Source organism: Athene cunicularia, assembly GCF_003259725.1.
Source record: "Athene cunicularia isolate RWA chromosome 19 unlocalized genomic scaffold, athCun1 chr19_part1, whole genome shotgun sequence".
Lineage (NCBI taxonomy): Eukaryota > Metazoa > Chordata > Aves > Strigiformes > Strigidae > Athene > Athene cunicularia.
In genome coordinates, this window is record NW_020799124.1 from 7,031,488 (window position 1) to 7,059,215 (window position 27,728).

At 44.0% G+C, this 27,728-nt stretch overlaps 1 protein-coding gene across 4 annotated transcripts in view; it reads left to right on the plus strand.

Moving 5' to 3' along the window:
* AP2B1 (adaptor related protein complex 2 subunit beta 1) overlaps positions 1-27,728 on the plus strand; it is an 85,530-nt gene that overhangs the window by 26,977 nt on the left and 30,825 nt on the right. For all 4 annotated transcript variants that reach the window (XM_026861705.1, XM_026861704.1, XM_026861708.1 and 1 more), the window contains 9 exons: positions 860-1,050; positions 3,168-3,389; positions 4,271-4,391; positions 6,979-7,074; positions 11,710-11,825; positions 12,911-13,076; positions 13,572-13,670; positions 16,608-16,867; positions 21,235-21,427. In XM_026861705.1, the coding sequence (XP_026717506.1) occupies positions 860-1,050; positions 3,168-3,389; positions 4,271-4,391; positions 6,979-7,074; positions 11,710-11,825; positions 12,911-13,076; positions 13,572-13,670; positions 16,608-16,867; positions 21,235-21,427 (1,464 nt within the window). The remainder of the gene's footprint in view (positions 1-859; positions 1,051-3,167; positions 3,390-4,270; positions 4,392-6,978; positions 7,075-11,709; positions 11,826-12,910; positions 13,077-13,571; positions 13,671-16,607; positions 16,868-21,234; positions 21,428-27,728) is intronic.

Here is a 27,728-nt window from a genome sequence, read left to right on the forward strand (position 1 = left end):
TCTGGAGATTATTTGGAATTGAAATGCGTGTTACTAAAAATTCAGCAGAGGTTGTCCATTTTAGGGAAATTGTGTGTTTGCTTTCAAACTGGGTGACCTGCCAGAATTGCTACAGACCTGAAGGCTGCCTGGCACCTGATATTTCTTACCAAGGAGATAGTTCTTCTCATTTCTTGGATCACGTTCAGCATTGTGCCATGGGACTGCCAAGGGGAAATTAGGCAAGAGACATCCATCCCTGAATGAGCAGGACAATTAGAGGTTTTGAGACCTTGACTGTATCAGTTGAGCATCTCCTGGATGTGGGGGCAGATGATGCCTCCTTGAAGCTAGCAAGGGTGGAAGTCTGGAGCCTGTAGGAAGGTGAGATGTTCTATGTGGACACTCTCTGATGACATCTCTAGTTCCCTTCACAGTGAAGTCTCTGGTCACAGGTCCCCATTCTGTCCAGAGTCAACTTTAACTTTTGTTTATCTTCCACAAAAATACTTTCAAGTTGTAATTTCTCTAGTAAAATGCTCTTCACACGCATGCTGGCCTTTCATGTTTCCAGTGTGTGTCAGCAGCCCCCTCCTGCTGTGATGCTATTCTTTCACTTCTTCCCCATGAGACTGTTCAGATTTTGGCAGAGCAAAGTTACAGTCAAGTTTTGGGCTCTCCAGGTGGTTTGTGAGGTTGTACTGGGTCCTTGAAGGCTCATATGACTGATGTGGTGGCTGCTGCTGAGCAGCTGATAGCACACACAAGGATCTCTGTGGGTTTTTCTGCCATGTGTAACCCGTGCTAAGCCCAGATTAATCCCTGCCAAGCCACAGATGGCATGCTAGTAAAGAACACACCTTCTTGTCTCTTCTCCCAGGTGGTAGCAAACGCTGTGGCTGCCTTGTCAGAAATCAGTGAATCGCATCCCAACAGCAACCTGCTGGATTTGAACCCTCAGAACATTAACAAGCTGCTGACGGCTTTAAATGAGTGCACGGAGTGGGGCCAGATCTTCATCCTGGACTGTCTGTCCAACTACAACCCCAAGGATGATCGTGAAGCTCAGAGGTATGGTTGTTCCTGCTCTTTGCATGGCCCACTTGGGGTTATTCGGTAGCAAGGGCACTGGCAGTGTTACAGCTCTAAAAAGTGCTTGTGATAACAGGGTGCTCTGAGCTCTGTAACAGCACAAACAAGACTTGAAGTAAAAGAGTTTTAAAAGGGAGGCAACTGTTGGTAGTTTGGGCTGATGCTGGAAACCTGTCCCCTCCCTTTGCAGAACCATTTTCTCTGTTTATCATTAGCTTTTTTTTTTTCCATTTAAGACTAGTTCTTAGGAGAACTGGCACCACTAAGAAGGGATCAGCCCAAGACCAAACCTGTAACAATTGTAGCATTGTTTGGAGGATTTTCTGTCTTAAAGCAGAGCTTCCAAATCTGGTTTTGCTACTTGGAGAGGCAAGAAGTTCCTTATAGACTTGGGGGCTTCCAAAGTACTACGGTTCTGAGACTGGAATAATTTTTTTTCAGCTAAAAACTAGTCTGTGGTATGATAGAACTGAAAATAAAAGTAAAAAAAATATTTTTCTTATCACTCCAAATTCACGCTTCTGCTTTTACCTTTAGCTGCAATGGCTAAACCTGAATACAAAGACCTTAGAGTTTAGGTAGTGGAGTGTTAGTCTGTGCACTTCAAGCCTTCTCATCTGTGTCCAGAATCACAAAAAGACAGATTCTGTACCCAAGAGAACATGAAACCAGCAAGAAAAATTACTTGGAACAGGGGAATTCTCAGACTTGATATATTTCATGTTGGTGATGTGGGGGGGTGGAGGGGGAGGAAGGGGCACAAGCCCACATTCAAAATCCTCGACAGACCTTTTTAAATTTGATCGGTTTCTTCATTGACTGTTTTTTGAGGCACAACAGATAATCCACTTCTTTAAAAAGCCTGCCAGTAGACTTGCTGATTATTTTTTTTTTTCTTTCTCCCCCACTTACTTCCCCCTTGTGTTCCATTTCTGTGCCAGAAATGACTGTTAATGAGTGCTAGAAACCTGCAGAGATCTCCAGTGTGTCAGGCCAGTATTATCCTCGATTTGTCAGAAAGGGACCCCTAGTTTGAACAACTGTGAACATGTCCCAGTTCCTCACCCGTAATTCCTCTGAAGAGTCATGTATAAAACTGGATGGGCAGTAACTACTTTTACTCCTTTGTGTGGAGTTTGACTCTCAGAGCTTTCCTCTCATTTCAAACAGGAGAATGACAGCACCTAGTTTTATATAGTGTTCTCCTTTACAGCAAGGCTGGTGTTATTACCGCTGTGCATGGAGAGATGAAGGAGCTTTGGGTGCCAGGTGACCTTGGGCAGAGTCAGCTGGCAACTGCCCTCAACTGTGACTTAGACTCTTCTGCTCTTCACTTAGCCATGCTGCTTCCCTTCCAGGGTGGCTGAAAGCAAATCTTTCAGGGAAATAAACTTCAGGAGGCACAGATGGGAATAAGATTGTTCTGGGTTAGCAATATGCAGGAGGGGGTGGGAAGAAACTTGACAGATGCTGTAAGAAAGACCATATGAACCCAAACTTCCTTTCTGCTTGGGATGGGTTGTTTAGGATGCTGTTGATTGTAGGATCCACTGAGACAAGTGGTGAAGCTGAGACTTGGGAGGGTGTTTAGGTCACCCCTCTGTCTTCAGAGTAATGGAAACCTTTTTTTTTCATAAGCAAATGGTTGGGATGACAGCAACCCCCCCCAAGCCAACTAGAAGTGTATATCACCTCCGAATGATTTCATGGGAGCTAAAGTGTTTTTCTGGTAGCTGTTTTGTTAAAGTTGTGTTTGTAAGTGGCAGACGAGATCACAGAAATAGAGAATACCACCAGGCAAAGCCAGAAAGCACTAATAACTGAACATCCATTAGTCTGTAAAGCTGAGAGCTGGAAGAGTTCCTGAGCGAACTGTGACAGGAGAGAAACTTGAAGCTGTGAGAGAAGTAGTTCTTGTTTGCTTCCTGCTGTGTTCAGGAAAGCAAGACTTTGCTTGTTGTTTGTGAACAAAACCAAATCCAAGTAATGTCTAGAAGCTGGCTTCAGCCATGTACAATCTCCCAAACTCAGATAGGATCTGAAATATTTGACGTTTTGAAATACATGTGAACCCTTTCTTACTCCTCTGTCTCCAGTATTTGTGAACGGGTGACCCCTCGGCTGTCTCACGCCAACTCCGCGGTGGTGCTGTCAGCAGTGAAGGTCTTGATGAAGTTCCTGGAACTTCTTCCCAAAGACTCCGACTATTACAACATGCTGCTGAAGAAACTTGCCCCTCCACTGGTGACCCTGCTATCTGGAGAGCCTGAAGTTCAGTATGTTGCCCTGAGGAACATCAACTTGATTGTGCAGAAAAGGTAAAGCCTCGGCGGGGTGTTATTCCTGGGTTGTTGAAGGGCATCTGGTTATCTCAGACCTTCAGATATTTTCACGTGCACAGAAATTTGTTTAATCTGTCCCTCGAGGGATGTGAACCTGGATCAAACAGTCTCATGACTCTGGTAGCCTGACATAGGCAACAGCATACTTGTGATACCAGCATCATATAGTATTTCTTTACCTGTCTCTCTCTTCACCACCTTTTTAAAAGCAGCAAGAGCTGCCCTCTCATTAGACTATAAATCAGATTGCAAATAGGAAGGAGTCTTAACTGTACAGTTCATAGAAACTCAGTGTGCCTATGCTGTTCTCTTCAGCATAGAAGAACCAGCCTGGTGACATACTGATGTACAGTGGGTTGGTTTTTTCACCAGTTTACTCCCACGTGCATGTTTAAATACTGTTATTCCTTGATGGAAAGGTGGGATAGGTTGGATAGCACATTGTGATTTTATTCAGGGCAGAGTTACTGTGCACTGGCATCTTGCAAGTGAAGTCAGAAAATGGGTTTGTAGGTGGGTTTTGCGTTGAGGTAAGGATGTTACTCTCTCACTGAACACACTGTCACCCACTGACTGCCTGAAATGGTTGGCTCAGCAGTTCAAATGGAGGAAATAGAGATGTAGGTGTAGTTAGAGACTTGAATTCTGCATTTTGTATCTAAACAGTCTTTTTCTCCATCTTTCTAACTTTCTTTAAATTATTTTCCTCATATGTTTGCATGTCCTGGACACAAAGTGACACCATCCTGTTTCTCAGTGACTGTTTGGGTAGATTTCTAAACAAAAGATACCTCTGGTTAGGATAGAGCCCATTGTTTTTGCCAGTCTTGAGTTAAACAATGATATGTTCCCTCTAGGCCTGAAATCCTGAAGCAGGAAATCAAGGTGTTCTTTGTGAAGTACAACGACCCCATCTATGTCAAACTGGAGAAACTGGACATCATGATCCGCCTAGCTTCTCAAGCAAACATTGCTCAGGTCAGCTGAGGAACTTCTGCTGTGTTCTGCATGTGTTCTGAGGATGGAAGATCCTCTTATGGTCTTTGCATGAGGATGTATGCAGCTGCTGCTAGTGTTGTCCTGATTTTTAGGCATCCCTGTCTCTGGTATAGTGCTCTTTGCAGCTACTTAATGGGAGGTGTTGGAGTTTCCTCCATAATTTAAATGTTAATAGCATGGTATGTCTTTTATCATGAACGTTAGGTAGATCTTGTTTTACAGATTACAATTCCAGGAGGAGAGCTGATGTCTCCTGTCAAATGAGTCACTACTAGTGCTAAGGTTGGAATGAGAAGCTTGTTTCAAGTGAGCGAGGTGTTCCTATAAGAGAGGCATTCAGAAAGGCCAAACATTACTGAAGTGTGAATTTCAAGTGTATTAGTTAAATTGTTAAACTCTTGCACAGGCACTTCTCAGAGCTAAAATAACCTTTATTTTGCTCAGCTCGCTTCCAGAGTGGGAACAGCACAAAGCTAAAGTTAATCTGAATTGAGACTCCTTTACACAACATAGATTCTCTTTGGATTTGATGTTTTAATCCAGATTTCTTTCTTAAAGGAAATTTCTTAAGTGCAACCCTGGCCACAAGGCCTAACACTAATACAGAATGATTAATGCCTCTGGTTAGTGCTGTTATTGTCACTGAGCGATTTCATTTAATGTGATACTTTTAAGCTGCTCTCTTCAGCTTTCTCCTCTGATGTTTTTTGGAACAGAGCAAGGTAACAGAAAGTAACAAAAGCCTTTTGTGTTGGGGACATGGAAAACATCTTAAAAATCAGTTTCCATGAGAATGTATTCAGAATTTTTTTATTTACTCTTGGTAGGCTTTGTACCAGTTTTAATGCATAATGTTTAGATAAGGCAGTGGTGTCTGGAGGACAAAGTCTGAGACTGGGATCTGCAGAGAATGAATCTCTTCCTGGTTCTAAAGAGGAGTTCCTAAAAACAACCTGAGCTTCATCAGAAAGATGACATGAAATGAGACACAAGAACAGGCTTGTAGCTTGTCAGGAATCTTCGTATCTGTGCCTGATCTAGACCAAGGCACCAGACCAGTTGTATCTACGTCACTCAGGCTTGGGCAGTATTTGAAAAGCATAAGCTACTAAACTTGGGTGCTTTAAGTACTGTGCAACATAGATCATCCAAGGAAATAATAAAACTTCAAAACACAGATGACCTGTCTACTCCTTACAGATTTATTTGTCTGCAGTCTAGCCGTTCAAGGCCTCTTTATCTTGTCATTGTTCTGAGCAATTTGCATCGACTAGAGATTTTTCAGTCTTGCTTTGTGCTGTTCAACTCTCCCTTGCAGTCTGTTTGTGACATCACAATGAAATCCCTGATGTCATGTTTGACATGAGAAACTGAAACAAAAGAGACTTTAAGGGAATATAGACTGTGTAAAGCCTTTTTTTGCCCTTTTTTTTTAAAATCAATCTTTCTAAACTAAGTGATTTGTTTAAGACAAAGTAACCTTTTAGTGGTCTCTAAGATCCCAGCACGTCCTGTTTTAAGCCCTTGTTCAGTTTTCATTAGCAAAAAAGAGACAAAATTGTAGCTCTTAACAGCACAAAGATATTTCCCCTCTTATTATCTCTGTATAGCTGTTCTAGGGTGTCCTCAGATCATCTCCTTTTAGATCTAGTAGAGACGTTCATCTCGGCACAGAAAAGGGGAATCATAGAATCACAGACTGGTTTGGGTTGGAAAGGACGTTAAAGCCCATCCAGTCCCACCCCCCTGCCCCAGGCAGGGACACCTTCCCCCAGCCCAGGCTGCCCCAAGCCCTGTCCAACCTGGCCTTGAACCCTTCCAGGGAGGGGGCAGCCACAGCTGCTCTGGGAAACCTGTGCCAGGGCCTCACCACCCGCACAGGGAAGAATTTTTTTCTTGTCTAATCTAAATCTTCCCTCTGTCAGTTTAAAACTGTTACCCCTCATTTTTTCACTACACCCCCTGATCAAGAGTCCCTCCCCCCTTTCCTGTACCCCCTTTCAGTCCTGGGAGGCTCTCTAAGGTCTCCCCGGAGCCTTCTCTTCTCTAGATGAACCTCCCAACTCTCTCAGCCTGTCCTCACAGGGGAGGTGCTCCAGCTCCCCAAGCATCTTCATGGCCTCCTCTGGACCTAAGGATCTAACAGATCAAAAAATGTTGTGGCTGAGAGCTTTGCATACAGGGAATGTAGAGCAGTAAGTACAATTAGCCATACATAAAATCTACATGTATGGATGTGGCCCCTCCTTCACTGTATTTTCAGTGTAAGAAGGAATAGCAACATTTAAGTTTGGCAGGGCTGATTTTGCCCCCAGCTTTTGTTCACAGGAATTTGAAAATAATCTAGACTGAGTCATCTTTTCGCTTTGACCAGCTGAAACCAAACCAGTGAGTTTCAAAAGTAGAGATTGATTACAGGGTTTGACTGTGTTAGCTTTGAATGTGTGTGGCTAGCTGTGGAAGAATACATCCTGCTCGTGTTCTGGTATTCAAGTCGCATCACTAGTCAGAGTGGGATGTTCTCTCTGTGACCGCAGGGACTCATGTTGGTGTGCCTTCTCTGCAGGTCCTGGCGGAGCTGAAGGAATATGCTACTGAGGTGGACGTTGACTTTGTGCGCAAGGCTGTCCGAGCCATTGGGCGCTGTGCCATCAAGGTTGAGGCAAGTATCCGAATCTTGAGGTTTTCTGTGTTTCTCTGTCTTCAAAAACAATGATGGGCTTTGCCGTCTCATTCCCACATTATGCAAAGTTTCTTTGCTCCTGTGTTGGCAATTAAGTGATCTGGATACATCATGCTCATGGGCAGAGCTCCAGTCGAGCAGTAGGACTCGTGAGCTCCAGCTGAGTACATCACAGGAGGGTGGTGTGCTCCTCTCAGACCTCAGCTTGCAGAGCAAGGCAGCTAAATCGTCCTTGATGGAATATTTTACTGCACTGGCTTCAATGGAACAGTGCCCAGTTTTCCATGAGGACCTCTTAATAGCTGTGGCCTGACCTTTTGAAGGAGGGAAGGAGAGGAGATTGTTTAAAGAAACTCAGTATTATGGAATGTTTTGTGTCCTGTCCCCACCCCTGTCTTAAGAATTACAGAGATTTGGGGCACTTAAGTGCTGTTTGCACAGAGTGAGTCTATCTGCTTATCTAGTGTTAAAGGTCCAAATAGCTTGTGCTTCATTTGGAGAGTACTCTCTTTAGCCTAGATGCTTATGCAAATAAGTTCCCAAGAACCTCTGCAGTTATTCAAAACAACAGTCTGAAATGTCCTCTGCCAGTTAAACATGCACCAAAATCTTTATAATAGAAATATTTTTTTTTTTTAGTGATGTCCCTGTTAATTTCCCTGTAAATGAACCTTGTATGCCTGACAGGAGCTCAGAAAGCCTGTGAAGAGAGGGAAGACTTATGCTGTGGTGTTGGTACTTTTCAGTAAACTGATAACTGAGTGCAAAATGTCTCCTAAGTGGTCTAATTTCAGCTGAACTCATTTAGCTTTTGCTGAAGTATGTTCCCATGAGCATTTTCTGACAGCAGATTTAAAAACCTAATTGTGTCTGGCTGAGTATCTTGTCAGTGCACAGGTTTCTCTGGTTTTACCTAAACTACTGTAAGTCGTGTAAAGAGAATACCAGTTTCTGTCCTTTTGAGAGAACTGACTGCCTGTCCAGCCTTTTCTTCCTTTCTTCAGCTCTTAAAGGCTTATCAGTGCTATGGACTTTCTTTTAAGTGTGGCCCAGGAGAGCAGGTGATCGCTGCCCCTTATTTCATGTCTGCAGTTCAGAATACCAGAGTGCTCCTTCCATGTTGCATGCAGGCAAGAGGCTGTCAGGATGGAGCCACAGCAGTGACAGGAGAAAATGCTCCTAAGCATGGAAGAGGGCTGCTGAGAAGTTAGAAGCTGGTGGCAGCCCTTTTTGTAGCAGTGCTTGTGCTGGGGAGTGGGAGTTTACTTTAGTTCTCAGCAGGGACATTCTCACTAGGATATCTTGCAGACCGTGTGTCTGTCCTAGTTTCACATGAAAGGTGCTGTATTCCTGCAGTATCTAGGTGTTTTTAGGCATTTTTACCCTTTCCTGCCCTCATCCCCTACATTCTTTCTTCCCATCCCTGATACCATGACAGCCCTATTCAGTATGAAAGGACTAATAATAGTCCCAGCAAATTTGCAGTGATCCTCTAACTGTGTAATTGTCTCAGTGAGTAGTGTTAACCTTGATTTTTAGCAATGCTCCTTTGAAGACACTGCTGCTAAAGATGAGATCTGTTTACTCCTCTGACAAAAGCCAGATTTAAAGAGGGCAAATATAGAACAACGCATTACAGTGTCCTCATCTCTAGGTTAATCCTTGTCCACAGTGCATCTGTGCTTACTAGAGGCTGTTTGCACTGTGAGTTATGACTAATGGAAGAGCATTCTCTCAGCCATCAGTGTCCAAGTTCCTAAGGCTTAGAAATCTGCTTTTCAACATAGGGCACAGCTGGCAGGAGCTGTTGATGAATGAGTATTCACTGAGAACCGCAGCTCTGCCTTCAAGGATCCTACCTTTTGTCTAATTGTCTCTCCTAGAAGAGTAAGACAGTAAATAAATTTGTCTGCTGTGACGTGCTGCACAGCAGTGTGTGGTGCTAACAGCAGAGGTAGCGTTTGTTTTGGAAATGTCAGCAGTACCTACACTGAATAGCAAGGCTGGTGGATTTTGCCCAGGCTTAAGTAGTGATTTGATTTGTGGGATGTCACAATATCATTGTTTTGCATGGATAGACTGGCTGGGCTCAGCGTTAGCTTGAGCATGTCTACAGCAAACTGTGTGGCGTAGCCAGACTTGACAGCATGAGGTGAAGGTATGTGGCTTGCACATTGGTTTGCTCCACTGACAGCACTAGGTGAAGAAGTCATCTGATGCTTTGATTGTAAGGAATCCTATGAGAAAAGGAAATTAAGGAGATGCAGCAAGAATAGTGATTCCTCTGGAGAGAAGGAGAAACAGCCATATTAGAGGGGGATTTGTCTTGGTTCTAGGAGATTCTGCCAGCAGCCTGGTTCTTAGAAATCATTAAGGCTTATGGCTGTGGGTGTGGTATGTGCTGCTTCAGTAATCTTGCAGGCTTTCATTTGGTTTCTACAGAAAAACAAAGCAATTTTGAAGTTGGTTGGTTCCTTCCTTACTCCAACTTGAGAGCTGTTCTAGTTGGGGCACTCTTTAATCAGTTTGCAGGGTACCACAGTCCCCAGGGATGTCCACCTTCAAATAGCAATGTGTTTACAAGGGATGGGATGAACTGAGATGTATTTTGTTACAGGGAAATTTTGTTAGAGGGACTGCTCTACTGTGCATGTGTGCACATGACTGCTCATTTTCCAAGAGACTCTTGGGCTAAAAATCGGTACTGCGTATTTCAAAGTGGATGTTGTGCTCTTCCTGGAAAAATCATGCTTTGAAACATCTAAAGAAAAATCTTAATTTGCTTTTCCTTGAGTGCTGCAGCTCTTAAAGCTTTACTAGTTGTAGGCTCTGACAGGGCTGGACTGCTTGGTGCACATCATGACTGATACTGTAGCTTCTGTTGAGTTGGCTTAGGAAAGATTTACCCCAAGTGCCCCTTAAAGCCATTTGTTAAAACATCTAGCGAAAGTTATTGAGAAACAATGAAATTACAAGCTCTGAAGCATCTGTCTTGCAAGGACTTTGAGGGGGGTTCCCACTGTGAGCAATGTCAGTCTGTGTGGAGCCAGGTCCATGGTCAGTCTCCATGAAATGGAAGAGTCTTCCAGGTCACAGGCCTCAAATCTTCCTGATCAGGAGAAGAGATCAGAGCAGGACATGGTCAAATTGCCATTTCACTGCCTCCATAGTGGCATAGTACCTGTAAAGCCATGCTAAGGAGGGAAAAGTATCAAAGTATCATAAAAATATACGATGCCAATGATATAATTTTATATTATACCTCTTGTTACTCTGAAACCAATTGTATTGGATTTTTTTCTCTTTGGTGTGAAATTCAGGGGAGAGTCTTATCGCCTTTAGTGCCAGTTTGCAAAGACAGGGCAAATGCTGGTGTATAGTGTCTCCTCTCTCAGCTGATCCCCACGCCAGCATTGCACTGTTTGCACTTGTAGGCTGTGTTTGTAAGACCATAGCTAGAGTCATGAGGGCAAGAAATCACCAAGAAGTTTTAGCCTCTGCTTGTCCCAAATTGAGCTCTGTAAGTCTGAGGTTTATCCTTGAGATGTTTGCCCATTCTCAAAAAACTGATTCTTGTAATTTAAATGCCATTTCATTCCTCTTCCTCCTGCCTAGCCTTCAAGTGCTCTGAAAAGGGGACTATTAGCTCGCTTGAATTGAAAAATCCACCTACATCACTATTGTTTGTGCCCTACGATCTTTGTCTCAATCCTGAATGTTTTATGATAATGTTCTGATGGTGACTGCCTAGGCAGTGTCATGAGCAGTCTGCTGCTCACATTAATCACCAGCTGTTTAATGAGGCTTCATATGTGCTCTGCTAATAGCCAAATCGCTGTCCTTATTTGAGACTCTCCGGTGCTGGAGTTGGTTGTTCCCGTCATGTCCTGCCTCGCTGTGCTATTTGGGAATAGACCTCCCTGAATTATTTGCCTCTAACTTCAGTTCTGGTTCCTGGAGCATGCCAGTGTCCAGTCCTTGTTATCTTACCATGCCTGTGGCTGGGAATTTTGGACTATTCAATGTGAAAACTCCATTAGCTACATCTGAATTTCTATTTATAGCTATATCTTCACATGTTGCTAGTGACCTCACCCCAAAAATACTGAATGTCTTGCTGGTGTGAGCTGCTTTTTGCTGCTGTTCTTGCAGCATGACTGACAGCATTGGTTTTTTTCTGTATTCTAGCTTCCCCCAACACCTTCTAGCAGTCAAAACTCTCCCTGCTCTGGTTGCCACAGCTTGGGCAAGTGCAAGAGAGCTCATTTGGTAGCCTGTTTCAACTGCTAGCCAGTAAAAGGGTGATGTAGGTAGTAATGCAGGCAATATTCTGAAGGTCTCTTGTGTGGTGATCCAGCTATCTACTGGCACGGTTGCTTCAGTTGTTACTTTTTGCAGGAGCTGGAGTCAGCTGTATCTCCACTGTAATGCATAAGCACTTGTCAACCTGTAGTTTTTTTCTAGACATGCATACTGAGTTGGTAGCTGTTGTCCTTTTGCTTTCCCCCTCTGGGCCTTTTCTCATATGCATGTCTCATTCCTCAGCATGTGCTGTGGGCTGGGAGGGAGTGTTTCTTCAGCTTGTTTTAATTGTATTGTTCTGTCCTTCTCTAGCAATCTGCGGAGCGCTGCGTGAGCACACTGCTAGACCTCATCCAGACCAAGGTCAACTACGTGGTCCAGGAGGCCATCGTTGTCATCAGAGACATCTTCCGCAAGTACCCCAACAAGTATGTGAAAGCAGTGTAAGGTTTTTGGAAGCCCTCACCTGCTAGCATCAGAATAGAGCAACATAAAGCTCACTCAGCATAGCTTACCAGGGCTCTGAAGCAAAGGTGGCTGTTTTTCTGAAAAGCAGTATGTGTTCTGATTTTTAGCTCCTAGTATGGTAGGATTCAGATGTTGGCTGTAGATGAGGTATCAGCCCAACACATTATTAGTTTGAACTGAAAGCTTATCCTTCCGTGTATTGATGCTGACTATAAGCCTTAATCAAAAGCTAGTAAAGCTCTTTCAGAGAATGCCAGAAGGAAGATTTGACCAAGTTTACAGCATCAGGCTTCTGCTTTTGCTTGGCTCCTCTAGAAGGCTTATACACAAGGCCACGAAAGTTCATGGATTTCATGATCTGAGATCCCAATCAGATTGTGCTGAACAAAACGATGCTGGTGTTTTCTGGCTTGGGCAGTAGTCAACTTCTTTTAAGATGTTTCTGCAGTAAGGTTTTGCCTCTTCAGCTACAGAACAGCATCAGTGTCTTTTAGCAGAGACTTCACAATCACCTAAAAAGTAATTTGGGATGTTTGCAGGCCTCTCTGGCAATTTCTGCTGTCAGTTACAAGATGGATTGCCTGCTTATGACAGGAATACCCACGTGTGGGAATAGGGGAAGCTAAGTAGTGTGGGACATTGTTTTACAGCAAACTCTTTGGGGAAGTGTAATATCCAGTTTAGAGTTACCAGTCTGAAGATGCCAGTGAGGCTGCAGGATCTGATACAGACTCATGGTTTGAACAGTTGGATCAAAACAGGGGGAGGCAGCTTTGTCTTGAGTGCCACATCTGGGTGGTCTTGCTGATTAACAAAACTGAAAAGCTTTTGAGAACCCTGTGAGATATTAGTGCTCAGCTTGGAAAAAGAAAAATCCTAGGAATATCTTCTGTATCATCACACTTTGAGTGAAAGTGCTGCTTGTTCCATAGAAATACAAGACGTTGTAATTCAGTGCAGGATTCTCTGCAGAATGATGTGTGCAAAGATGGAGTAATGTGAGTTGGATTCACTCCAGTAACCCACCTGTACTCTGACAAATCAGGTATGAAAGCATCATTGCCACTCTGTGCGAGAACCTAGATTCCCTGGATGAACCAGATGCCAGAGCCGCCATGATCTGGATAGTGGGAGAATATGCAGAACGAATTGACAATGCAGATGAGCTGTTGGAGAGTTTTTTGGAGGGTTTCCATGATGAAAGTACTCAGGTAAAATTGTGTAGTGTTTCATACAGTGTATATATGGGACAGATGTTAAATATTACTGTAGTGGTCAGAAAATACCTCCCAATGAAAATTTCAGTATTTTGCTAAGATAAAACTCTTGAGAGTCTGGAGACCTGCTGTGTTGTCTGTATCTCCCACACTTCTCTTCTTGGAAGGATGAGACAGGAGGGGTTTCTAGACGTTGCAATCATCTTGAGGAATAGCCCTGCTAGGGACCAGAATATACAGAAGAATGGTGATGAGATGCAGGAAAGTATGACATAAATCTCAGTGTGCTTGGGGACTTGTCTGCAAAAGTGTTTTGCAATAGGTAAGAGTCTGAGTCTCATTGTAATGGGTTTCACTGGCAAAGAATAGTGTAATGCTTTTATAAAGTGTAGGACTTGAGTTTTATATCAGTAAAGGACATAGAGACTTGAGAGACATTGCTAAAGCATGGATGAATTTTCCAATCTCTACTGTGTCCCTTTCTCTTAGGTGCAGCTCACCTTACTGACTGCTATAGTGAAGCTGTTCTTAAAAAAGCCTTCTGAGACACAAGAGCTGGTTCAGCAGGTCCTCAGCCTGGCTACACAGGTAAGCCAAGATACCCAGTGACCCAGAGCCCTCCAGACTCTGTGTTGACCTGCTGTGTGTTATCTCCCATCTGTCAGGCCAGTCAGCTTTGCCATAGATAGGATTCAAGTGTGTTCCCCTCTCTCCCAAAGAGACTCTGCTTAGGAGCTGCTCTGTGCCTGTTACCATGCCATCTGGCATCTGTTCTCTCCTTCCTAGGTCTTGCTTTATCCTAATTCCTTCCCTTTTCCCCCACTAAATGAAAAATTAGGGACAGGGTAGAGTTATGAAGAAACCAAAATGCTATCTCCTTGAAGGTGGCTTGCAGTTACAACATCTGGAGCTATGAGTGGGCCTGGAAAAGACTTAGTTCTATGAACAGCAAAGCTTAAGCAGTGCTATGAAAAAGAAGGAACTGAAGTTTGGGTTCTTTTTGTTTGTACTTGGATGCTGTCAACCAACGTGGCAGCTTTGCTGGAGGCTGTAACAGTGGGTTAAGATCCTGGATTCATTATGGATGAGGTGCCGAGTTATGAGCTCAGATCACTGCAGGTGGGGCTGGACTTGAGCTGGCAGATAAAAGCACTGTCATTCTGGAGGACAGAAGTGGATGTCCTCGTGGCAGGAGTGGGTAAGACCTCAGCCAATCCTCCTACTCCCCCTGGCTGTAATGATTGGAGTGAATGTGTGATGGTGTAGCCCAAACAGAGCAGCTCTGCTCCAGACCAGTGTCAAGTGATGAAAATAGTCTCTCATCTGGTCTGAATGGGTTACAGTTGTTTCTGAGCAGAAAACCTGGAGGCTGTCATCAGCTGGCTTTTTTGGTCCTCTGCAGCAAGCAGTCATGACTGTGGACTTAACTTTTACTCATCCGTTTGGGGGTGTTGCATGGGTCAGCGGCAAGAAATCTGTGGCCTGCTTTTCTTGTTTCAAAGCCTGCTATTAGGTAGGCTCTCAGCTCCTCTTTAGAGAAGGGTGGGCTAAGGGCATGCTGTATCATTTGTCTAAGCCAACAGAAGAAAGGTACTAAGTGTTAAAACCCACCATGCTGAGTCACCAAACACTTAATGGCACCCTAGGAATATAATAGGCGTCTGTTTTTTCTCTGTCACAAATGTTGATTCGGTCTGGCTTCTTGTATTTTATATGAATAATAAGTCAGTGTAGGATAACTGGCTGTAAAACACTAGAAGGCCTTATGCTTCAAGGTCTGATTTCTAGGTAGAAATACTGTTTTTTCCCTTGAGTGGGAGAGTAATTACATGTGTGTTTCTTTCCCTAGCTTAGGTATTGTTGCACTCTGAGTGTCTCTAAGGGTATGTCTGCACAGGAAACTGCAGGTGTGATTGTAGCAGGAGCCAGCTTAGTCCAGCCAACACAAAAATAGCAATGAAGCAGCTGGGACTGGGAGGGACACAGATGTGCAGCAGTGATCAAGGTCCCTGGCAAGCCCATAACCTAATGGATGGCCCAGAGCCTCCACATCTCCATTGCTGTTGTCTGTCTGGCATGGGTGGGTAACTAAGCTAGTGTGGACTCATTGGTATGCACCACAGGTGTGGTTCCAGACCCTGGAGAGCAGAGGATTGGGAGAAATGTGAAAAGGGAAGAGCTGAGCCTCTTGTTTCAGTAGATTTATTGAACTTCTAAAGTCTGTTTATTTGGCTGTGGGAAGAAACAGTCGGTCTTCAATCTGTATGTGCCTGCATGTAGATTGGAGCATGTGGTCTTTCATGTCTACCCTTGCAGAAGCCCTGCTTGATCTCGAACTGCCTGCTGCAGGCAGGATGCGGAGAATCTTAGAGGAATTGTTAAGGGTGAAGGGTATGAAGAGTCCACGACTCCACCATCAAACTGAAAAACAGCACTGCAGAGAAATCTATCAGTTGATCCAGACATTGTATCTAGGTCCTTATGAGCAAAATGAGCTTAGCATGGTCAGTCTGGTTACAAATAGAGGTTTTGCTGTGTGCCTGAGAATGTCTTGAGACAGCAGAGAAGCAGATTATAGCAGGTCAGCAGCAGCGTGAATGAGATCACAGAAGAGGAAAAGAAATGCCAAGGAGGAAGGCTAATGAGGTGTATGATATGTTGCCAGAATTTTATGGGAGTTAAAAAAGACTCAGAAACTTTTTACCCTGTTACTCTGCTGACATGGGGATTAAAAATCCCAGGTTTTGTTTCCATGAACAGTTCAAACATTGCACCACACCATAAAACCACACCACCTCCCTCTCTCTAGAACATTAGCTACAGACTATCACCACTCACTCTGCTGCTCTGGGCAGAGCCGTTTGAAAAGGAGGGAAATAATTAGCACTTCATGCAGAGGCAGAAGCGTCTGCAGTAAAACAAGGGTATTATTGACATCTGGAGAACTGATGAAGTATCTTAACTGTGTATCATTAGCATCTTCCCATACTTCATTAGATAACTAAAAGGCAGGATAAATAAGATCTCTTTTGGTATGAAGACTGTGGCTTGCTAAGATCTATCCTGTAGCTCTGCAGTGTCTTTTTGTGCAGCAGTGCCTTTAAGTCATCTATTTCCAAGAACCTTGGATCATTCTGTTACAATATGCAGTATTGCATATCTGCTCTTAGTATGTGACAGAGTAATTTCATTTCAGCTTGTGTTCTTTTCTCCTGTCTACACCCCCTTGGAGTTCACTGTTATGTCAAGTGGCAGGAGAATTTGGACAGCAGTTGATAGCTCTGCAGGTTGGGGCAATTGTGGGATGTAAATCCTGGGGTTTTTGCTCCCTGACCAGCTGAGCAGAAAGCTAGGCATTAATACACTTTGGTTCTCATTTTTAATTTTGAGGTGTTTGTGGTAACAGTGAGTGTTGCTACTGGGTGGTTGGGATTTTTTTAATCCAACAGAATCACTGGGAGAAAAAATAAGTGATTACAGGTGTTAGTCTTCTTCAGACCTGTGACCGATGTATTGCTTTCTCAGGACTCTGACAACCCAGACCTGCGAGATCGTGGCTACATCTACTGGCGCCTTCTTTCCACGGATCCCGTGACTGCCAAAGAAGTGGTCCTCTCAGAAAAGCCACTTATTTCTGAAGAGACCGATCTGATTGAACCAACTCTGCTAGATGAGTTGATCTGCCATATTGGTTCTCTGGCTTCTGTGTACCACAAACCACCCAATGCTTTTGTGGAGGGGAGCCATGGGATCCATCGCAAACACTTGCCAATTCACCATGGAAGGTAAGCAGAGGCAACCATGGTGATAATGGGCAGGATTGGTTGTTTCTTTATAGCAAACAGTCCAAAAGATGCAAAGAACTTTTATAACACTCTAGGGGGGGGGGTTGTTGATTGTGTAGAGGCTTGCAGGTCATTCAAGGGGCCATTTCATTGTAGAATTTAGCCCTGGGCGTGTAGTTTTAGAGCTCCTGGGTCAGAAGACAGAGGAAGTATCAAAGCTTTTGTTGCAAGGAGGAGCTAATGATTTTTTGAGAAGGCACTGGCTATAAGCCCTCTTGACATGAGAGTGAATAAAAAAGCAGACGCTTTGGGTAACTGGAGGAGGATGTCTGTGGTAAAAACAAGCATCTTTCAGAAGGATACACTTCTTTGATTTTGTAAGAGCTTTTGCTTCGGCAACAGTGCAGCTTTACCAAGCCTCACTTGTATAGAGTAACGCCAGTTTCTGGAACAGGCAAATACGGGGATGCTTTGCTGTTGGAATATGAAACGGGGAAGGACTGGTAAAACTACATTTCTCACTTGGTACCTATAAAGCAAGGGGAGTGTAACAGCCATCTAAGCCCCATCACTGAAAACTGTTCAGGCTTAAAAGAAGATGGCTAGACAGATACGGTTCTGTCTAACCTTTGGGAGATGCGGGGAAAATGCTTTGGCTTACTGTCTGGAGCTTTCATGCTTGCCTGTGATCACAGTCCTGGAAGTGGGTTAGATCTGCAAGAGCAGGCAGTACAGTAGTCCTGGGCTGTGGTGCTGGTGTTCTTGAATCTGTTCCCATGGTTCCTCATTCAGGTAAGCATTGCTCTTTGCACTAATGGTATTAATTACAAATGTAAGTGTGCTTTACAGCAGGAGGCAGAGTATCCAGGCTTACCTCTTAATAATATTCCCAAAGTGACATTTGGGGTGCTATTTTTTGCTGTTGCACTGATAAATCAGTGTGCGATGCTGCTCCTTTTCTATTTTCTGACACCAGTTCTCTGCTATTCTTAGCAACTAAAGCTATTTCTGTAATAACTAGCTTTGGGAAACCGAGTTGTTTTCTCCCTGCCTATGAAATCAAGTCTGGTTGCACTGACCCAGGACCAGCAAGCACAAGTCTACCTGTTGGACAAGAAAAGCAGTGGCTGCTTTCTGCAGCTGCATTTCCTAGTCAAAGATTTGCCTTAACAGAAAATGAGCTGAGGTGGGGATAGCTTTGGTCTTTGGTGTTACCAGCTTTGCTGTACACTGTTGTTTCAGGTCACTACAGAAAGAAGTGAATGTTTTTAGGGGGTTTTAGACAGCTCAAGGAATTTTGCAAGGAGTGGTCTTTTTAGTAGCTTCTTGTGTACACTGTGTAATGTGGCCTGACTCTTGTATCTCATACACAGTCAGTCTGCAGATCACAAATCTTTTCTGACCATAGCAGTATTTGTACACTGCCCTGGTGGTGGTTACTGCTAAATTACCTGTGACTTCAACAAAAAACCTGCAGGCCAAAATCAGCAATGGCAAGCTGAGGAAGCCAGACCTGGGGAAAGGTCTTGAAGGGTGCTGAGCAGAGCACGCTGCCTACTGATGCAGTGCTCTAGCCCATTTGGTAAATTTTTAAAAATGTGTGGTGTTACTTAATGGCACACCATGCCTCTCAGATGTGAGCTCACCTCATAAAGAGTCCCTCTTATTGTGGTATTCTGTTTTACTGTTAGCATAGGGACAGTAAAACCTTACAAGGTGATGCCAAGGCCCCCTTGTGCCATGTCACAGCATACCACATTGCCACTTCCAGCCATGAGAATTACAGTGAGCAGCTCTGCTGGAGCCTGAATTTGTGCATCCAGTATGATTTTACTGGTTACTAAGGAATTGGTTTGATTCTTTCTGATGCTGAATGTACATGAGAATATACATGAAAATCTATCAGTTTAAGGCAAGTTAAGGGTATCTGGTGAAAGATAACCTCCTCACCTAGCTATTTGGAGTTACCTTCATTACTTCTGCACTCTGGCAGTGACCGTTCTGGTGACTGACCCATCTGCTAGAGACTGAGGTTTTTCTTTAGATTGCACAGTGAGATAGGGGTGGAAGCACGGAAATGTGGAGGTGTCTTAAAATGGTTTAAGAGTCTTAAGATAGCATTACCTTGAGTAGATGGGTAGAAGTAGCTAGGTAAGTGGTGCTTTCCTGGGTTTAAACCTGGGAGTTGTTAGTTATGGTTGGCAGAATATACTACATTGCATTTTGATTAATTTCATTTTCATTCAGAGCGGTGTAGGACATGTTCCTTTCAGCTCTCAGATGATGGAAAGACCCATTGAGCAACTCACAGATGGTGAGATGTTCCTGCCTCTTCAATGAGCCCAAGTGTCATAGAGTTGCAGCTGAATCCTAAAGGTGGGGGAGAAGTCTGATGGCTTGGCAGTGTTTCCTCATGTGGTGGCTCCCATCACCCCTGCTCAGCTATAAGACAGATGGGAAATTTGGGGAGATGTTTACAGGGCTCCTGGGAGAGGAAGAGTCCCTGTTCCCACACAGGTGGCTCCAGGAAATTTTTGATTCTGGTTCAGGTTGTGCATCCCTTGTGAGACCAAACATCTGGAAAACCACTGGAGGCTGAACTCATAGGAGGGCCAAATCTCCAACTCACATGGGCAAGCCCAGCTGCTAGCCACTGCCCAAGACTAACAGAGAAAGCTTATATCAAATCTTTCTGCCCTTTATAACCTATGTAGTCTTTTTTTTTTTTTCTTTTAAAGAAAATGCAAAGTCGTTCATAAGAATCTCTTTAGAGCCCATTCCATACAGGAAATTAAAGGCTTGGTGTTTTTGTTTTTTAATACAAACTGACTTAGCTTTGTCTTTTCCTAATTTCTTCTTGGGCTTTGGGGCAACTGCAGTTACACAAGACCTTGAAGGATTGCTTTATCTCCATCAGAAGGATGAGTAAGTGTTGAAGAGGTGTAGTGTTAAAGGGATTATATACTGGGAACGAACCAAGTGTGTGCACTACCGGCTTATAATGTGCCTCTGCTCATACATGCTGTTCTTCCCCATCCTCAGGTTGGGGGTGGGGGTGGATCATGGTAACCACTTGATCTTCAAAAATGTTTTCGTTAGCTGTTCAGCATACTCAGAAGTCTCCCTGCTGAAGGTAGAAGCAGAAAGGACAACTAATATTGGTACTATTAGAGGTCTAAAGCTTTTAATGCATAGAAGCTTTCAACCCTTTCTGTTGCTGCCTGGTAACTAATTCATTCTGCAGTCCTTATGCTACATCTTTTCCTCTTGGCACTGAAGTTGGGAGCAGCTTATACTCTGTCGCTAAAGCTTTTCCCCCCTCAGTTAACTGAATAAGGATAAGGAAGAGAATCATGGCTACTCAAAATCAGGAGCTGCAATCCTTACAAAAGAGCCCCAGTGTTAAACACCTTGTCAGGACACTAATTCCTGTGGCATTTGTGTGCAGTTACCTGTTGGCTGCATCTGCAGTAATATGAGCTAGAAATAATTTTGTCAGTTACTGCTGGCAGCAGGATACAAAATAGATTTTAAGTTATCTAAAATATTAGTGTCTCTTGATTTAAAGAATAAATACATTGTAATGAGATCTCCAGGAGCTACAGTCAGTCTTTTTTTTTTCCCCCTTATTAAAATCAGTGGCAAGTGAATATAAAAGGTATTCAGACTGCATATGATGAGAAATTTTAGAAACTATAATGAGCATTTCTGGACTGGTAATTAGCATGCCAACTAACTTGAAGAAAAAGAAATTATTGATAGAAGGGAGAAGTCAATTTTAGATTGAGGTCTTTAATTAGAAAAGACTTGTGGAGCTTGGTGCTGGTCAGTAGAGGTGGTTAATACAGATCTGTGGGGAGTGGTTGAGTTTGCACTGGTTAGAGTGAGGGCTCAACGGTTTTATCAGTGTTAGGTCTCTGAGGAAATCTGGATTTTTATTTTTTTTTTTTTTTCCTCCATGTTCACATGTAGTGCTCCAGGCCCAGTGGGGTGAAAATCATCTCCATAGGTTCCTTCTGAGCTGGGAAATAATTATTGTCAGTGCTGTAGTCCATGTGGTACTCATGGCTCGCTGTTTTGGAGGGGTCTGTGATTCTCAAGGTGGACAGATTTCACACCTTGAAGATTCTCTTTTCTGAACTAAAAACCATGCACAATGCAGGGAAGGTCTTGGTGCTCAAAGCATGTGCTGAGGAACCACTTGCCGTAACATGTTGCCTTGTAGATAGCAGTGATCAGATCAGCTGCTAGGATAAGCTTTTAACTGGTTTTTGCTCATCAGCCACCTCTTGCTCTGTTTACCTGTGCTGGGAATCTGAAGGTGATTAACATTTCTCTTCTCTGCTTCTTGTTCCTCCCACCCGTAGCACTGATGCAGGCGATAGCCCTGTGGGCACAACGGCCACTACAAACCTGGAGCAGCCACAGGTCATTCCATCACAGGGTGACCTTCTGGGTGACCTCCTCAACCTGGACCTGGGACCCCCAGTGAATGTTCCCCAAGTGTCGTCCATGCAGATGGGTGCTGTGGACCTCCTGGGAGGAGGACTGGACAGCTTGGTAAGTGGCATCCTCTGGCTTCAGCTGATCCAAAATAATTGGAGCTGTGCTTATGTCTGCAAAGCCTTGATCATTCGTGTTTGTAATGCTTGGATCACTGAGCTCCCAGTGCTGAGTCCTAAAACTCCCAAGAGGATTTAACCAGTGCTATTGTACCAACTTTCAGCAGGTTTTGCCTGCTATAAAATGAGAATGTTGCTACATGCTGTAGAATCCCTATGGTCAGCGGATATATTTGTTCCATGCTTTTTCTGTCTGTAGAAGAAAACCAAAAAGCTGTTTTAAGGATGTAAAGTGTCCCACTGCTTTGTAATTGATTCAGACTCCCTTTCAAACAGGCATTTGTTTCACCCGGTTGCCAACCCTACTGAATTTCAGTGCAAAACTCTGAGGGCTGTAGCCCCATGTCATCCTATTTGTATATTCTCCAGAGTATGTCATGGTTTAATATCGGTGACATTTTAATTGCAGTTAGGTCAAGAGGGAAGCACTCTGCGTAGCTCTCCCCATGCTGCTGCTGCTCAATGAGGAGGTATTCTAGTACTAACAGGGTCAAGCTCCAGAGTATGAATAATCACATATTGCTACAGCTCTGGGGTGTGAGCTGGGCATGAGCTGCAATGAGAGAATCACTTAGTTAGGAGACTGCAGCAGTGGAGAGGAGTTCAGTGCTGTGGTCTTAACGCTGGTGGTCGAATGTAATCATCAGCCTGGGAGTTGTTCCCATGGGATAGAGCACAGCACACAGGTCCCCAACACCCCGGTGACTTGCCTACAGGGGTAAGAAGCAGTCTAAGTATATTTGTGCCACATAACCTGGGTAAAACCACCCCAGTGAATGCAGCTGTGTGTTTTTCAGACCTACAGTGGATTTGTCTTGTTTTGGTTTGAGGTTTCGCTTGTAGTGAGCTGGGTTGGGTTATTTGTGTGCCTGGTTTAGGTGTGCTTTCAGTTCTGAGTCAAGCTCTGAATAATAGCAGGAGGCAACTGGATGAGCCCCAATGCGACAAATCCTTATGTGTCAAAGATACTTATTTTAAACTGCCATAATCTTATTAAAGCAGACGTTAAACACATTTCCAGCTCCAGTGCTTCATGAGCTGATAAACTGGAAATGACCAACCCTTAACGGTATTGGCATTCACAGAGGTCAGATGTGCTTTAGTCTCTGTGCCATCTAAACAGTAGTTTGCTTATTTATCAGGGAGACTGCTTTTATGCTGGGACGAGAGGGGATTAGGGCAGTGATTTAAGCTGGAGTTGCTGGAAAAGCGGAGAGTGAGCCCAGAGTGGTGACCTTTGCAGCCTTTGCCCTGCATTGCAAGACATGTCACTAAGAAACTGGGATTTTTAATTGTGTTAAAGCATTGCAGAAAATGGTGCTATCTGTGGCAGGTCAAAATGGTTAGGAGTTAAATTCCTCTGTCTATAGTGTCTTCCAGGCCACTTATAATAACCCTTTGTTTCTCATTAGTGTCAGAGACAAATAAATGGACGCAGCAGGAGGACTAAAACTTGGTTTTGGGAAAAGAGTTATCTCACAGATGGTGTTAATGAGCTTAATTTAGTGACCTGCTTTGGCAGTAGAGCTGTTAGTTGATATGACGCTAGGCTTTTACTTAATATTTTTCTCAAGCCTTAAGTAAATCCATGAGTTGTGAAGTGTGATCTGACAAAGCAATCACATCTGGACAGGGAGTAGCTGTGCCTTGGGCTGTGTGGGCCAACACTGTCTCGGCTGAATTAGTAGATGGGGTGAGCACTAAAAAAAAAATGTATCTGAATGGTGATGTCTGTTTGTTTTTTTCACCTGGAATGTTCTCTACGGAAGTGCTGTTGCATCAAATGTCCTGTCTTCTCTTGATCCCTCGCATGTATAAGTGAATCTTTTCATGGTAAATCTCTATTTCTCTGGCTTTTCCTTCCCCAATAAGCCTAATTAGTGTGTGAGTGAATGTGATCTCTGCTATGTTTATTGTTGTGGGCATGTGTTTAACAAGTATCAAGCTGAGTTAACCCTAACCTGGTATCAGCTAAATTGCTAGGCAGTGTCTCTTGGCTGCATGGTTAGCCAAGGGGATTGGCATTTGGATATCAAGCTAATTTGTGAAGTGCCAAAACCAGTCTTAAACTGCAGGTATGCACATGCCTGTTTTCTGTATGTGGTGAGATGTGTCCTAATGTGTCCCCTTGAAGGGCTGAGCCTTTCACCAGGGATCAAAAACAGCTGGGAGCCAGGGATGGAGGTCGCTTGGGCTGCTTGTGCGGTCAGTTAGTTGTGTCAGAGACTGAAAATCTTCTTCCTCTGTCCTTATCAATATTCTGCCTATCAGTGCTACACTGACAGCCAGAATACCTACTGGTACAATCCCTTCCTCTTTCTCCTCTAGATACCTTATACACACACTTTCTTTATGTTATATTGCTGGCTGATTCTTTCTGCTTTTAAGTTTCCCTCTCCATTACTCCTAATGTCTTTTTTTGTAATGCTTTTCTTCCTCTGCTTTGTTGGGAGGACTGAGTCTCCCATACTTTTGCATGGAGTGGTGTGAGCATACCCTCTCTCCTCCTCAAACCAGACAGTTTATTTCACTTTGGGCCCTTGTGCCACCAGAATGTAACCCTGTTTGGTTGTGAACGCCAAGGAAGTTCTCTTCCTCTGTGTTTGCTGCTTTGGACTTTCTTTTCCCATCCCTCCTGTTGTCTTAAGAGTCGAAGTAAGTGTACTGGAACCAACCCTGGTTGGGGTCTGATCTAAGGAAGGATTTCATATGCAGTTTCCCAACAGGAATTTGTCTAGTGTAATTTTTTTTTAAGGCTCCCAGTGATGGATTTTGTACCACCTCTGCTGCTGATCCCTGTTTTCTGGTTATCACTAGCAGATTGCTTTTGGATCTCAGGTGACCTGAGAGGAAACAAGGGAACGTGAGATACTTGAACGCAGCGTGTTCTCTGCATTGTGCCTCTGGCGCTCAGCCTGAGCGGGGACATAAGTTGCCTTACTGGCAGAGTAGAGCAACCCCAAACCCCAATTCCATTTTCCAAGCAACTGTTTGATATGTAAAAAAGCCTAAATAAGCCTCTCTGTTACAGTGGAAGAAAATGTTTTGGGATGTGCTTGAGTTGATGCATGAAATCATGGTCTGTTGCTGTGATGGTGAGATTGCGTCAGCACTGTGAGTGTCTCAAAGGCAGCTGAAGGTCTGGAAGAGGCTGCTGGCAGGATCTCAGCCAATTTGTCACATTCATTCAGTGTCATGTGTTGATCTCCTTGGATACTTGTTGCAGCTCTTGTGTATTTGATAATGCCTCCTTTTCTTTGGAGGGAGTGTCCCTCTTCAGAGGGATGGATGCTCTTGCAGTAGATGTCCCAACAGGACTAACCCAGAAAGATCAACAGTAGCATTAATTTCCATGGTGTTTCCATTTTTTTTTAAACTGTGGGGCATTTTTCTTCCAGGAATTTAAATAGAAACTGCATGGTGTAAAACTGGATAAACATCAAATTAATACTGTTCATTTGAATTTTCCCCAGCATTGCTAGATATTTATCCCCATGACCAGTGAGACTCCAGCTGCTTGACAGGTTAATTTCTTTAGTGAGTAACTCTTATCTCCATAGTGAGTCCTGTAATCGGTATTAAATGTAACATGCATCTCGTACATGCACAGATGCTGAGCATGTGTTAACAATTTAAAAAAGGAGAAAAAGGGCCTTTAGTACAAGAACAAGATATGCTTTGCTTATAACCAGAGCAGACTCTCTATATGACTTAGAGAGCTGTTCGCTAGTGAACAGAGCCAGAACTGAGTCTGCTTCAGGTTGTGCTCCTGTTTGCCACCCTGGGCAGATCTTATTCTTTCCTGCTTTGCTTTGTTTTCTGTAAAATGGTGACCAAGCCCACTGTTACAGAGCTGTTTGAGATCTCCAGCTCCACAGCGTGAAGTAGAGATACCAGTTACTAATGTGGGAGAAGCAAAACTTGCTTGGACAGCAGACTGCCAGATACAGAGATGGGTGTGCTGAGACCTGGAGCTTGATGCTTTATCCCCCTAAAGCCAGATCTTAAGTGGCTAAACTTCATGCAAATTATAGGCAGCCCTCCAGCTCCTAGTTTACTGTTGATGCAGCGCTCTGTAGGATGTCTATCCATGCTGTAATGAGCCAGGGTCATTTTGTCTTTAAACCTTTTTGTGTGTTCATTTGCCCTGAAAATCCATTGGGCGTGAGAGCTCCATGTTGCTCGGCACATTGTGCAGCTCCCTGCGAGCCCGTGCGTTTAATGGGAGCAGGACACTGTGGCCGGGAGCCAAGGAGGCTGGCTTTAAACCTGGGGGCAGAGCAATAAATCTGTAGGAACAAACAGACTTGGATTGTCTGTTATGAAAGGATTTTATTTAATACTCTAGCCACTCATCTACAAGAATATTATTGATTCAAAGCTGCCAGCTGGTCAGACTGATTTATGTCCTGAATTGTAAAGCTGATAAACACTGGATATCCACAGTTTTCTGTAACACCTGACTGGTGTGGGCTGTTTGAGGTGGAGCTATGCCTTTCTATATAACTGGTTGGATATAGGGGGGTCTGACCCCAGGGGTCTCTTCTGTGTGGTTTGGGGCTGTGTCCCATCACTGTGCTTGCTCTGAAGTGTGATGGAGAGCTGGAACCTGAGTGCTAGCTCTCTCTGGTGGGATGTTGTTCTTCCTGGCAGCCCGGGAAGAAACACCTGCTCCAGCAGTCCTGAGTGCCTGCCTGATCCAGAAGGCTGGTGAGCAGGGGCTGATGGTGTCCCTCCCCTCCCTCCCTGTCTGACTGCTTTCAAGTGGAGAGTTCAAAGTCTGGCCTTGGTGGACAACACCCTGGCTTGCTGAGCTTGATTAGGGACTCGACAATGTTTATTTTAAAAAAATACCCAACCTTCTATTGTTATTTCATATACTCAGAGTAGGAAGCCTCACGTAGTTGTGGAAGCCCAGAAGTGACCCCAAATCTGCCCTGGGTGCCATATTCCTCTTCTGACTCTGCAGGTGACTCGCTGTGTGTAATCTTAGTAAAGTTATTGTATTTACCTTTTCCTGGACCTACAGTGTGAGAGTGTCTATGATAGGTCAAGTCCCAACATCCATTTATGCAGCGGATGGGATGATTCCCCGGGGTGTTCCTCCAGCCTCTGTCAAGGAGCTGAACATCTCCTTTCGTCTGGGCTGTTCTGGTGTGATGAGCTACAAAGGACATCTGTTAAGATTTCTGATAAAGGGCATGTGTCCCTTACTCTGGAGTGGTGCTGATATGGAAAAGGAGCTCTTCTGGTCGGTCATTCATTCACATCTGATGTAAGGCTGTTGTTGCCGTAACAGCAGTAGGATTTTTTTTTTTTTTTTTTTTTTTTTTTGTTTACTCTTTAAAAAATTTAAATGGTTAGTATTTATTTTTGTTGATGGAAATCATTCAGCAAGGTTAAGTGTTAGTGGTAACTGCTACTGAAACTGGTGGCCATGGTATTGGCAGCATGACCTGTCCTCCACCACCTTTGACATAACTGCCCTTGGTTTGAACAGTAGCCCTTCTGCTCTGCAAGCCTGGCTTGGCAGTATGAAACAGAGACATAAAATAAGCAGCAAATGAGGTACTGAAAATGCCTCTGTGTGAGCCACAGCAGTCTGCAACGAGATAGCTATAGCCCGTCAGGAGGTCAGCAGATGCAGACCATGCCTGATCTGTCCTGCATTTAAGATGTCTCTAACAGAATTAGTCCAGATCAAGTGGCCTGTTAGCAACTGTGCTTTCAGGATTTCAGTCAGCCCCATCTCCTGATTCTTGTTAGGAAAATGCCTTGTGCTCCTTGCTGCTGTGTGCATTCTCTCACCTAGCTCCTTGAGCTGTGATGCTTACCTCTTGGTTTGGGGTGGGAGGGAGAGAGGAGGCAGCAGTTGACTGCCATTAACCCATGAATTGTGGCTCCATGGAATGCACAGCGGCTCTGAAAGCCCTGGCTATTCTCTGGACACAAGGCAAAGCAGTTCCGGAGCAGTGGTTGTTGTAGCTTCTGTCCCTGGCTCCACCCTCCCTGTTATTTTTTGGAGCTCTAAATGCCTCACGTCATGTTGCAGAAGTGATTGTAACCCCTCCAGATCACATGAACACTTCAGCAGAGTCACTTCATTACAAGCTGCTGTAAAGATGCAAATAAACCTTCCTGATGCAGTAACTCTAACACTGCTGCACTTTGTAAACCAGCATAACTGCTTACACGGAGTTGAAATTACAGGGCAAATGCTCTTCAAGCTGCAATATTGT